Source organism: Petromyzon marinus, chromosome 29 (genome assembly GCF_048934315.1).
Source record: "Petromyzon marinus isolate PM22_M1 ecotype Great Lakes invasive population chromosome 29, UKy_Petmar_22M1.pri1.0, whole genome shotgun sequence".
In the NCBI taxonomy this organism is placed as follows: domain Eukaryota; kingdom Metazoa; phylum Chordata; class Hyperoartia; order Petromyzontiformes; family Petromyzontidae; genus Petromyzon; species Petromyzon marinus.
This window is the reverse complement of record NC_133695.1, coordinates 4599891-4612260: the sequence shown is the minus strand read 5'-3', so window position 1 is coordinate 4612260 and position 12370 is coordinate 4599891. Positions and strand designations below refer to the sequence as shown.

The following is a 12370-nucleotide window of genomic DNA, read 5'->3' as shown; positions in this document are numbered from 1 at the left end:
TTTCTTAAAATCAGTCTACAAATTGGCAAGTGAAATTACCCACCCAAATTACATAATCAACTCCACATATACTGTAGTTTTCAACTGTTTATTTTGTCAATATCACCCCTTCAACACAATTGCTACAAACAAAACATGAACACATCATTATCGGACGTCACGTGTGACAAATTATTTTAAGCCACTCCAACCGTAATTGCTGATTTTGCCTGCGAATGCGATTTTCACTTTTAGCCGGGCGTTTGCGGCGGTTGCCTATGCACGTGGCCTATAATCATCCAGCATTTGTGGAGGAAGCGAGGGCTGGTGGGGGATCACACGAATGTTGTTGTTAAACTCCCTTCCCGTGGGTGTCGATGTTGCCATAACCCTGTCTCTCCAGAAGGCAGTTACAGCAAGTAGACGAATCTCAATCTGCTTCCGTCTGTACAGGGATGGAGTGTTTCTCCCTCGCGCCTAAGCGCTCATTAATTAGCTGAAAATCTTAAAATGAAAAAACCCAAATGCAGGACCCTCGAAAAGTCGGTGTGGCTTTGCTGGATAAATAATTATAGGATCAGCTGGTTCCGTTACTGACCTGTTCAGATCCCCTTAAATACCTTGGGTTTTTATGTTCAAATGTTTCCGTATTTTAATTTTCAACTCCAACAATGCACTTAACGCTCGAGTTAATGTAACATTTATTGCCAATTATTCTGGCACTAATTCCCCATGTCTCTATTAAAACTGTCTTTTACACTAGATAGCATTGGGCCAAGCTGCAATCTGCTTGTTAATCAAGGCTCGCAATGAAATAAATAACATTCCAAGTCCTTCCAGACTAAGTTACATTAAGCCGCTGATGGATGCCAACTGGTATCTTGAACAAGATTGTTTAATTTAATCCCAATTCGTAACTGCATGTTCTTTTCATCAAAAACTACTTTTTTAATTTACAAATTGTTATGAAGTTGGACAAAAGCAAACACGCTGCTGCGACTCCAGCCTTGTTGTTGTGCTATAGCGCGCCCCTTTGCAGCAATCTAGTTCGTGATGAAACGGCCACAGCTCAAGAGAATGAGTAAAATCAAGAAGCTTATGCATCCTTTGAAAGGTAAAAACCTGCAGCGCGAGCATCGCCGGCTCACCTGGCATGACCGCTGGTGACACGCGCGACACGAAAAACCCACAACCCATCGCCGAGAGATGGCGGTGACATTTGGGACGCTCCCAAAGTGCGGTATATTTTCAAACATCTCAAAATGCAACGCCGGCTACGATTTTCTTGTGCGGTTCAGCCCAGCCGACATTTTTTTTTGCAAAGGTTCCATTTCGAAACTGTGCTTTCTTTAAACAGGCGTCAACACGAATTGTGGCACGTAAACTAAGACCAGGATTAACGAAACCCCCCCCCCCCCAAAATGACTTCGGACACCATAAATATATTATCCACCTCTAAAGTGCAACACAGGCTCTGACTGAGACTAAAAACTTTGCTACTAATCTGTCGGTGTAATGAGCATGCATGCAATATTATAGAACGGTATTGTTTCTTCCACGTCACGGGACGGTTGGATGTCCTCACAGATGTACGGACAGGCACATGGGGATTAGGGGCGGGAGAGGAATTGTCGCCCGACGCGGGCAACATGTTCGTCGTCAAAGGGCGGAGGGAGTCAGAACTTGTCAAACTTGTCCATGGGGTAGTGCTCTGCGTAGATTTTGACGTGGCGTCTCATCTCATCCATCTGCCGCTGGATGTGCGGCGTCATCTCCTTGTACACGTCGTGGAATAGCTCCGAGGGGCTCGGCTTGAGTCGCTTCTCCGCCTTCTCGAACGCCTCCAGGACCTGCGGCGTGCGGGACGAAAGCGCGACCCCGAGCAATATGACGTGGAAGATTCGCTAACCAACATGGGAACATTAGTCCCTTATCCGCGGCGACGTGGGGGAGGTGTTTCTTGGCGGATCCAATTATTACGCATCTGCAGAAATTACTCCCGTTGACGCCTACGTGCGTCTGTTCATGGGCAAATCGCGGAAGAGGATGAATTTGCCACCGCTCGGCAGCGTGGTGTGGCCCTGGGTGCAAGGAACGTACGTACGTACGATTTGTACGTATGTGCATATGTTGAACTTCTTTCGCACCGTACGTGAGCCAACCGCGTTAATCGGAGATGCCGGAGAAGGCCAACAAACCAGGGCGAACCGCCTGTCCCAATTTACCCCCCCCCCCCCCCCCCCGCTCTTTGTGGCCGGGGCACCTGCGCCCCAAAAAGAGAAACACGATACCCATACAGCGTTTGGCTGCAGGCGAAACGGAGCTGGTGGTGAAACGGTGTGGCTCTCACGGATGTGTGTGGGTGTGTGTGGGTGTGTGTGGGTGTGTGTGGGTGTGTGTGTGTGGGTGTGCGCGCGTGCGAACGCGGTACCAGCTTGCGCGACTGCTTGCGCCAGTCCTTCTCCAGCGAGTCGTTCCACATGCTCTCGCGGAGCATGTAGTTGCGGAGTCGCGAGATCGGGTGGTCCTGCTTGTCCCAGTAGTTGACCTCGTCGACCGAGCGGTACGCTGAGCTGTCGTCGCTCGTGCTGTGGTGCCCGATCCTGAGAAGGGCCCATCGCAGTGCGCAACTCGCGTTTAACGGCCAAGTCAACAAATATATAATACAGGCCGAAACAATCACAGACACCCCTCTATCCAGAGAGCAAAGCATTATCTCCTCGCCTCTTTCCCCCTCTCCCCAGGCCTTCCCTTAGTATGTTGGTTATTATTCTCCCCCCCCCCCCCCGTCTCCCCTTCCAATTTAAATCTATTTCCCCCCCCCCCCCCCGCATGAGGTCCCCACTTGGCTGGAGCAGCGGTGGGGGGGGCACCCTGCTCCCCTTCGTTTCGCCCCCTTTCACGTGGCCCAGCCACGCCGGAATGGACGTTTGTGGATTTTGTATCCTGTCATTGGTATCTCCCCGTGTGGTTTTGGCCGGGCCACCCATGTTGCTGCAATAAAAATATACGTAATACAATACATGTATAACAAAGGCATTATGACGTACGTTTGTCCTCTCCGCCAACCTCAGCAGTGGCTCGGGAGGCGGGAGGAAGGAGGCGCTCACCGGTAGGTCATGGCCTCGATGAGCGTGGGCTGGTTCTCGCTGACTGCGCGCCTCCGTGCCTCCCGCGTGGCGTTGTACACGGCGAACACATCGTTGCCGTCCACGCGGATCGACAGGATCCCGTAGCCTGGGCCCCGCGCCGCTGCGATGGACGTCACACGCACGTTAACCCTTTTCCTGTTCCGATGACGGAATCGTCTTTTCTTCCGATGACGTGCGTGTGTACGCCATCAAAGCGAAAGCGAAAAAAAACATAAAATAACTTTATCGGTACCGAGGCTCCTGCAAGACCATACGGGGAGGGGCTTGTGGCACAGTTTGGCGCTAGCCATCGTAGAGTGCGGTGGTCGTGTTGCGACGGTGTCGCTGCGGTTCTCTGCGGCGAGTGACAATGTCTTTAAAAACAACGGCGCTACGTCTCTCTAAATAAAATTAACGCCGAGCATCGCGCGCGTTCCGAGATTCAGAGGTGAACAGGACACCCCACCGTGAACAGGAAAGGGTTAATAATAACAAGGGGGGGGGGGGGGAAGCCTACATCGGGATGCCTGGAAGACAAGCCGAAGCGCACGCACACGAGAGGGGGTAGTACTGAAGAGCATCATCTCAATCTTCCCAAAGTTTTTAGTCGGTGTATATTACCTGCTGTGACACGAGTCAGAAACATGGACGAAGAAAATGGAACAAAGTCTGAAGAGAGTGCAAAAAAAAGCACGGAGAGGTTCACGGATGGACTTGCGTTCAGACGGAAAGGCTTCACGACCCAATTGCTGTACCACCGCGTAGCCAAATGGGGTTGGGCGTTTTACAAATCTCTACATTATCCACCAACACTTATATTTGCAACACAGTTTGGATTCAAATAGAATGTAAATGCGGCCACATCTCAAGACGCTGTAAAAAAAATAACTGGGCTTATTCATGTGGAGAGAGGCAGTCGGTCACAGGCATATGAATAAAAGAGGAAGATCTTGAGGCCAGCCATGAACGAGGGCAGGGAGTCACCAGTACGGACAGCAGGGGAAACGCATTTCTGGACTATGGGGGCTCTACAATTGGTGGCTCACACTGTTTGATCATCGGCGTGCGCCACGGCGATTGTAATCAAGAAACGTGCAAGCGTGGCGGTGTTTGAGACTGGCATGAAGGCGGGCACAGACAAAGTCACTCGGAAGCCAGGCAGGTTTACAGCCAATCAGCCAACGCCATAATGACCACTGCCAAAGCCATAAACTGCTGGCAACTGGTAACATTAAAGGCTCCCGTAATTACGTATTAAGAAGACCGTGCGAATAACAGGTCTTGTAATTAAATTATTGATCAAACCCATTGACCTATGGATAAAAATTAATATTTGGTGAACTTTTCCTCAAGAGCACATGTCAGTGCCAATTAAGAGACTCATATTTCCCAGCACCTCCGATTAGCACGGTTGACTACATAAGAAGTTCAACAGACACATCTCGCTTTTTAAATGTGAAAAAGTTGTTTGATTAACTGTTACGTTAAGGATAAAAGAAACTGGCCAGATTGTTTTCATTTTGTAATGTAATCGTAAACTGGTTAACCTGACAGATGGAAGCTGGGGTTTATAAATGTTGCAATCTTAAGAAGTGGGACGTGGAAGGCCGAAGACATTTTTTGACACGCTTATCGAATTCACTTTGTAAAATAAATGTCAAACACATGAACAATGGGAATTGGGAGCACAGACCACGTGGTTTGAGTAAAGCTTCAGAGAATTTCACGCAACATAAAATTATATATATTTAGAACTGCAAGGGCAAAGCAGCAAGCCGTAACCTGCAAGCGCACAGCCTTATTGTTAGCATGCAATCCGATTTCTTGTTGTTGAGCATTTTATTTAACTTCGGGTAGCCTTCCAGCTAAACCGCCGATGTCCGGCTTACCCTGAAGTCCCGGCTTTGAGAGGGTTTTCTACCGTGGATTAAAACTCCATACCGATGCCGTCTCCGCGGTACTGCTCGTCGGTGGGGGTGGAGATCGCGTAGCCGTTGTTGCGGCAGAAGAAGATGACGGGGCACTCGAGCGTGGCGGAGAAGTTGAATCCGGCGTGGGCATCGCCCTCGCTCGCCGCGCCCTCCCCGAAGTAGCAGATCACCACGCGGTCGTTGTTGGCGCGCTTGTAGGCATAGGCGGCACCCACGGCTGCGTGCGTGCGTGCGTTGCGGGGAGCGGCAGTGCAGCGGTTAGCACGCTGCTGTGCTGCGAACCTGGTGACCCAAGTTCGATTCCTGGTCCTCCCCTAGGTCGACTCGGCCACATTATAAATAAGCGCTTGGTGCGGCGTGTAAAAACATCAGCACTGGGGAGACAAAGGGGGTCTGGCGTGGTGCTGGCCACCATGCCCTCGTGTACCGTGCCTGCCTTCATCGTAGGTGCTCGCCAACAGCACTTGGCCCAACAGTATATTAGGGCTATACGGGGGATCTCTGTCTTTGTGCGTCAGAAAAAGTGCGAAACGAGAATGGCAAAGCGCAAGAGATGGAGTTGCGGCCAGCATAATGCACGGCCCCCCTTCATCTCTCCAGTGGCGATGTTTACACATGGTGCCAGCTGCTCGGGTGAACGCTACCGTGTAGGGTTTTCACGATTGTGCTGCTGCGTAGTTCTCCGACGTCCTTTCGGATTGTACCGCGTGCTGTTCGGCATGAGGCTCGATGTTTCGCTTCACGCGTCGGGAGCTTCTTCAGGAACCGAAAGCCGTAAATAAGCCCCGAGCACTTAAAACTGGAGTCGGAAAATCAGCTCGTGGGCAAGAGTTTGACGGATTGTTTCATCGCAGGTCAACTAGGAACGGCGATGAATTTGAGGGAGACCCTCATCCAGCCCACGTACATGCATTTATAAATCTGTAGGCATTCTGTCCACACGTTTAACCACCCTGGATGTGCTTTGAGAAGTACTGACCTATGAAGCTTGGTAAGAATATGAAACGATTATGATGATGATGGTGATGAGGTGCAGTGCCCACGACTCTAAACTAAACTATTTTTTTTTATTTCATCACAAATACTCAGTAGCTGGTGGTGGAATTTCTGGCGGGGTGAGAGGCCAAGGAGGACGATCTTCCGAGACTCCCAACACTCCCGACACTCACCCTGCGGGATCTGCGTGGCAAGCGGGGAGGAGATGGTGACGAAGTTGAGCTCGTTCGATCCGTAGTGGACGGGCATCTGCCGCCCCTTGCCCGGATCATCCACGTTGCCGTAGCACTGCGACATGAACATGTCGAGCGGGAAGTCTCGCCACATCAGAACACCTGGCGACAACGGCGGTTGCAAGAAGGCAAACAATCGACAGCGGTCATGAAATCAACAAGGGGCGCGGGGTGAGATCCAAATCAATTACAAAAAGAAGTTACATTATGAATAGTTTTTTTGTGGGGTGTGGTGGAGTGGTGGCAGATTGCATTTGTATTAATCAGAGGCAATGGGTTAGAGTTAGGGTAGGGTCATAGGCAATGCATATCACGCCTGTTTTCTTGTTGTGTATTTTTTTCTCGATATTTACGTATTTGTTTTTTTTTTGCTAAGTAGTGGGGTTTTGTTTTTGTATTATCTGTGTACGGAATTGGATAATTGATGTGTAGCGTTGTGGAATGCAATTGCATTATCCTGGAGAAATCCGATGAGCTATGAAGCTCTTTTTTTGCAGATCTCCAGTAGGGGCGGGTCAGAAAATGACAACAACAACAAATGATCCTAAACAAACGACTAGAGTGTAGTGCATAGGAAAGGTGAGAAAATCACTCAAAATAAATACGTAAAAAAATAGATCAACGTAATTGCCAAATCAATCGATGAATCGGAAGCCCCCCTTTTTGTAAATCGCGTGTAAACGACAGCGGTGGCTCACCGGCCTCCCGGTACTGCCCGAACACGAGGTCGTGAGGCTCAAGGGCGGCAGCGCTGCCCATGTGGGTGCCCTCCTCGCCGTAGTTGGTCATGTAGAAGGAGATGCGTCCCTGCCGCTGCGACTCGTACAGGATGCGGTCCATCGTGTTGAGCAGGGTCATCTTCTTGTACATCTTCAGCACCGTTTCCTTGTCCAGCTACTCCAGGGCAAGTGGGGGGGGGGGGGGGGGGGGGAACAAAAAGACAATGACAAAGATCCCCCCTTATAGCATTAACGGACTGTTGTTTGGGCAAGTGCGATTAGCGAGTAGCATCTGTGAAGGCCAGCAGGGCACATGAGAGGGTGGGTGGCCAGCACCACGCCCGGCCGCCTTTGTCTCCCCAGTTGTGATGTTTACCACACCAGGTACTCATTTTAGGCTGAGTCAACCTAGGGGAGGGCCTGGATCGATTCAAGTAATCGTCAAAATTGTTGGCCGTGAGTGGGAATTGAACTCGGAATGCCGGTCTCGAGCGCAGCGCGCTAACCAATACACCACCGCACCCCACGTGGGGGAACACACACACTCGCACTTGAGCAACTTGTATATCTGCTGCTGTTTTAACAAAAATACCAGTTGAGAAAAATCATGCATGCACATGGATTATGCAATGCATTCCAACATGTGTTTGTTTTCAGAATTATGTAATTATTAGTATGGAAGCAGATGGGTAGCCGTTACAGACAGTTGTTTGCATTCATACAAAAAATAATTTACCTTTGTTTTGTATCTCCAATTTTTTTGGCTACCGTTTAATGATTTCGACCAGCTTTTCCTTTTTTAAGTCATTCAAAGCAACGTAATTTTAAACAAACGTTTTTCTCATATTGGACCATCTTTGTGAGAGATCTAGTGCCCCCACGTTGGGAAAGGACAGATATTGCTTGTGCAAAAACACTGTCAACATTATTTGTAAAGCTTTATCAATAATAGTGCACAGCCCTGTATCAATCCACTGATAGATGAGGCATCCCCCTCCAATACCAGGTCAGTCATGGGGTGGTATAATCATACTTCCCGATGTTGGTCACTGTTGAATGGACCAGTTCTGATCACTCGTCACTGATATAAGCAATGCCCATGAATCGTACTCGGGTGGCCAAGTTCATATAGCCCAATGCGCTAACCACTGCACCGCAACTTCACCCCGTTTTAAATGCCACTTGATTTAATAATGGTTATAAACGCTGTTCGGTGTTGTTTAGATGTAAAGTAGTGTCTGGCTGTTGTCCAGCAATCACTTGAACACTTTTAAATTCAAAGATAGCACAAAAAACTGGGGCAGCATGCAAAATGTGATTCCACAGAAAAGTAAACAGGTCCCAGAGTCTGTCTAAAGTCCAATCTGTGCAGCAATTTCACTGCAATGACAATTTGTGCAACGCAGCTGTCATGTTATATGCTGAATTTCTGAGCCCCAATAGTGGCTGATATCTGAATTCGAACCCAGGACCTCAGCGCTCTGACCTCTGAGCCACCCGTCCACCATTTGACAACTTTAATCTGCTTATGTTTCAGTCGAAACAGCTTTAATAGAAAATCCTCTTTGCATTCTCCCTCGTAAAGTGGGTGACTACCGTGTGCAATGCACCAAGGGACTAGCTATTTTTTATTTAAATTATTTTTTCATAATACTGAGCTATATATTTTTCAGAAGCAACCTGACTACAAATGATGGCTCAACCAAGTGGCTTATCACGCGGAAATTTATAGCAGCCAAATACTCTAAAAGCACGTTTTTAAAGGTGGAGGGAAAAACGGAAGGACACGGAGAAAAATCCACGCGACCACGGGGAGAGAGACACGCAAACAGGCGTCAGGGTCAGGATCAAATCCACGACCTCCTCTATACCAGGCGATGTCGTTAACATCTCGCCACCGCGGCAAAAAACCCACAAACCTTGGGGTCCTCCTTGGGGTTGATGATCTGGCCCTGGCGGTCCATAACGCGGTAGACGGGGATGCCAGCGATCACGTTGGGCTGGATGAACTCCATGGTGTCCGAGTACTCGGCCGACGCTCCCGGGAAAAGCGGTTTGTCGTCCAGATCCTGACGGCGGGCGCACTGCTCAGACAACATCGGGGAGGGAGGGTGGAGAACAACAGCAGACGTTAAATTCAGAATCTTTATTTAGGCTGGAAGAATCTGACGAGCTATGAAGCTCTTTTTCGCAGATGTCCACTATTTCACCGACATCAATTGTATCTATGATTATAATTTATCTGTAATGAAAAAAAATAATATCATGCATACGCGTGGTTTCTGCAATGCTATAATCAAGCTTCATCGCTCCATCTGCTTGGGAGGGCTTCCTCTTGGGAGTATTATTATCTCATCTTGTTTTGCTGCTACTCGTTCGTTCGTCTCGACCACCTCCCTGGGTTACACGTTCCTGTTATTTACAGCTCTTAATCAATTACAAGGTGCCACCCAGACCAAATTCCTCACAGGGGATTTCAGGGGCTTAAAGGTAAGGGTCTGATCACGTAACTCTTACACCTCCGATTAGCATGGGTGGCTACGTAGTTCAACATACCACCCATTTAGAGTATTTGGCTGAAATACATTTCCACGTCACAAGCCAGTCCATACATACGCCACTGCATAATTATCAACATTCTATTCGGTTAAATTAATACTTAAACGTGATTTTTTTTGCAAAAGCAAACTTACAAAATAATTAATTTTTGGTTGTGTAGATCATGCACGCAAATTACGACCAAGTGTTTATTAACGTTATCTCATATCGTGTACATATTCACACGTGTAATTGAACGTTGTCTGCAGAGACAGCGTAGACGCTCCCAACTAGCACTGGACAATGTGGTGGATTAATCAAAAGGGCTATCAACACATCATTTTTAACGTCAATGAATAATTCTAAATTGCAACACACGCACAAATCCTACTTCAGAGTACCTAAATTGCCACAAACTGCTTCAGTGACACACACACATCACTGTATTCAACGTCAATATATATTTTTAATTATTACTACAAATTTACAAAAACCCAACATCTCGACTCACCACCCGCCGCGGCCTAGCGCGCTCTACCGACCAACACGCGCCGTCCCGGGTAGGCGATTCTATCCGAGCCGCCGCCGCCGCCGCCGCCGCCTCCTGACACCTAACGACCCCCATCGCGCGAGGCACTCACGGAGACGGATAAGAATCGCTTCCCCGGTCGCGGCGGGAGACTCCTGAGGCTCGGGCGAGCGATCCTGAGCGGCAGCGGCAGCAGGGATCGGAGGCTGCGGTGAAGCGCCATAGCTTGTGTCACTTGGCAGCGCGATCCAGCAGTGGAGCACGGCGAGTGTCGTGGTGAGGGACAACGGCGCGCGGTGGAGGCGGAGAGGCGACGTCACGGGGGCCTCATCCACTCACAGGGCGAGATTGGGGGGGCGGCTCCCTGCAACCCCCCCCACTCATCGAGAGATGGAAGGGGGGGGGCAGCACTTAGACAGTGGGAGCAGCATAAGGATGTGGGCATTCACATACCTGTCAACCCCTTATCAGTGCCCTACCTTGCTACAGACCTTATTGGTCACCCCGTGCTCTTATAAATCTCAACATTCATCCTACAAATTCCCATCATAAGGGAGAACACAATCAAATAGACAACAACAACAACAACAAAAAAGTGCCTTATTGAAACGGCTGTACGCCGTATGGACCTGAAAACTAAATTTCCCTGTACAAGAATACGGGCACATCGTATGGGTTTACAGTTATACCTTCATCTAGAGGTCGGCAATCTGCGGCTCAGGAGCCGCATGTGGCTCTTTTAAAGACTGCTTCGTGGCGAAATGTTAACTGCCTCGTGGGTTCGATCCCGACCACTGACGCCTGCTGTATATTTGGAATTTGCGTGTCTCTCTTCCCGTGGTCGAGAGGATTTTTCTCCGGGTCCTCCGATTTTTTTCTTCCACATTGAGAATCAACACACGTTTAGAGAATTTGGCTGCTATCATGATAAAATAACAAAAAAAATTGTTAAGGACCGTCTCGTATTCACCACATGCATTGAGGCTCTTTCAATATTTAGGTTTTTATTATTATTACTACTACTACCAAATTTGAACGAAAACAATATTCTTGTTATTTTGGTTGCCGACCCATAGCCTTCATGGTCAATTATAGCTTGTGTTCGCTTTCATGGCATGAAATGCCACCATCATAGAACAACAAGAGCGGCCGCCATTCGTCCACGGCGCTTGTGCCAGGCTAGGTGCACTCTGGGCCGCGTGAAGTGTCGAAGGCTCGCTGACAGGAGGCCACGGGACAGGCCCAGGTGGTGTGCCATGGGTTGGCTGACATCACACACACGCGGTGGTGCACAAGCACAATAAACAACAAAGCTCCACCACATTCGTCAAGAACACCGTGGCCTTAAAATTGCCCTGATTCATAAATGTGCTATGAAGAGATGTGGCCGAAACGTCATCTATTGTTTTTATTTTTCATTTTAAGGCCACACAGTGGGGGTTTTTGTGTCAATGTATTGACTTCTGTGTGATTGAAATACAAAAAGCTGATAATTGTACCTCAAGAGGCACGGCGCTACAAACCCATGACAATTAATCCAAGGTCCTCTTGAGGTCACGTTTGATTTAAACATGATATAAATTATACTCACCACCATCGTTATCATCTGCATCGTTTGTTGCCATCATCTTCAGTTATTGCCCTCATGATCAATTACTGGCTAAGTCATCAATCATCGTACATTGTTGCCATCAGCATCATACGCATCATCATAGACTCCTCTTCATATATTGTCGCTTCGCCATGATTATCACCAATTGTTGCCATCATAATCATCATCAATGATCATCATTCCTCGCCAATGCACCTGAGTAAGGGTTCCGCTGAATCGCTGCCAACCACAGCAGCCCCACAAGCACGCGTGAATTTAAGAACGGACAGCTCTTGATGATAAATCGGACTCGTATAACATAAATTTGTTTATTACTTATTAATATTTACTTACTTTCTTACCGTTTTCTCAATTTTGCACTCTTATCGTTTTTTTGTATTGGTTGCTGTTGTAAACTTGCTGACACGCCCCCATACTGGACATCTGTGGGGGGGGGGGGGGGGGGAGAGAGCTTCATAGCTCATCGGATTCCCCCTCCAGTCTAAAATAAAGATTCTGATTCTGTACGGTCGCCCAATTCTGATTAACGCCCCGTGATGGAGGGGGGGTGGGGAGAGAGCTCCCCTCCACCCCCCGCCGCGTCCGTGACCCACCACGGACGAATATCCTCGCCTCAATTGCCCCCCACAGTACCCCACCTATCTGCATCCCTCGCTTCTTAAACGCTTCTCTGAGCTGCAGTTTTTCTCATTTTCTTGCGGG

General features: G+C 48.6%; 1 protein-coding gene across 1 annotated transcript; it reads right to left on the bottom strand.

Annotated features, from left to right (window-relative positions):
• Window positions 1-74: 74 nt before the first annotated feature.
• Window positions 75-10388, bottom strand: BCKDHA (branched chain keto acid dehydrogenase E1 subunit alpha). Its single transcript, XM_032962878.2, has 8 exons — window positions 10169-10388; window positions 8909-9073; window positions 6969-7164; window positions 6211-6372; window positions 5052-5258; window positions 3090-3231; window positions 2411-2582; window positions 75-1829 (listed from the first exon to the last, which is right to left on the bottom strand). The coding sequence occupies exons 1-8, from the start codon at window positions 10277-10279 to the stop codon at window positions 1656-1658; spliced, it is 1329 nt and encodes a 442-aa protein (XP_032818769.2). The 5' UTR covers window positions 10280-10388; the 3' UTR covers window positions 75-1655.
• Between the last annotated feature and the right edge of the window lie 1982 nt (window positions 10389-12370).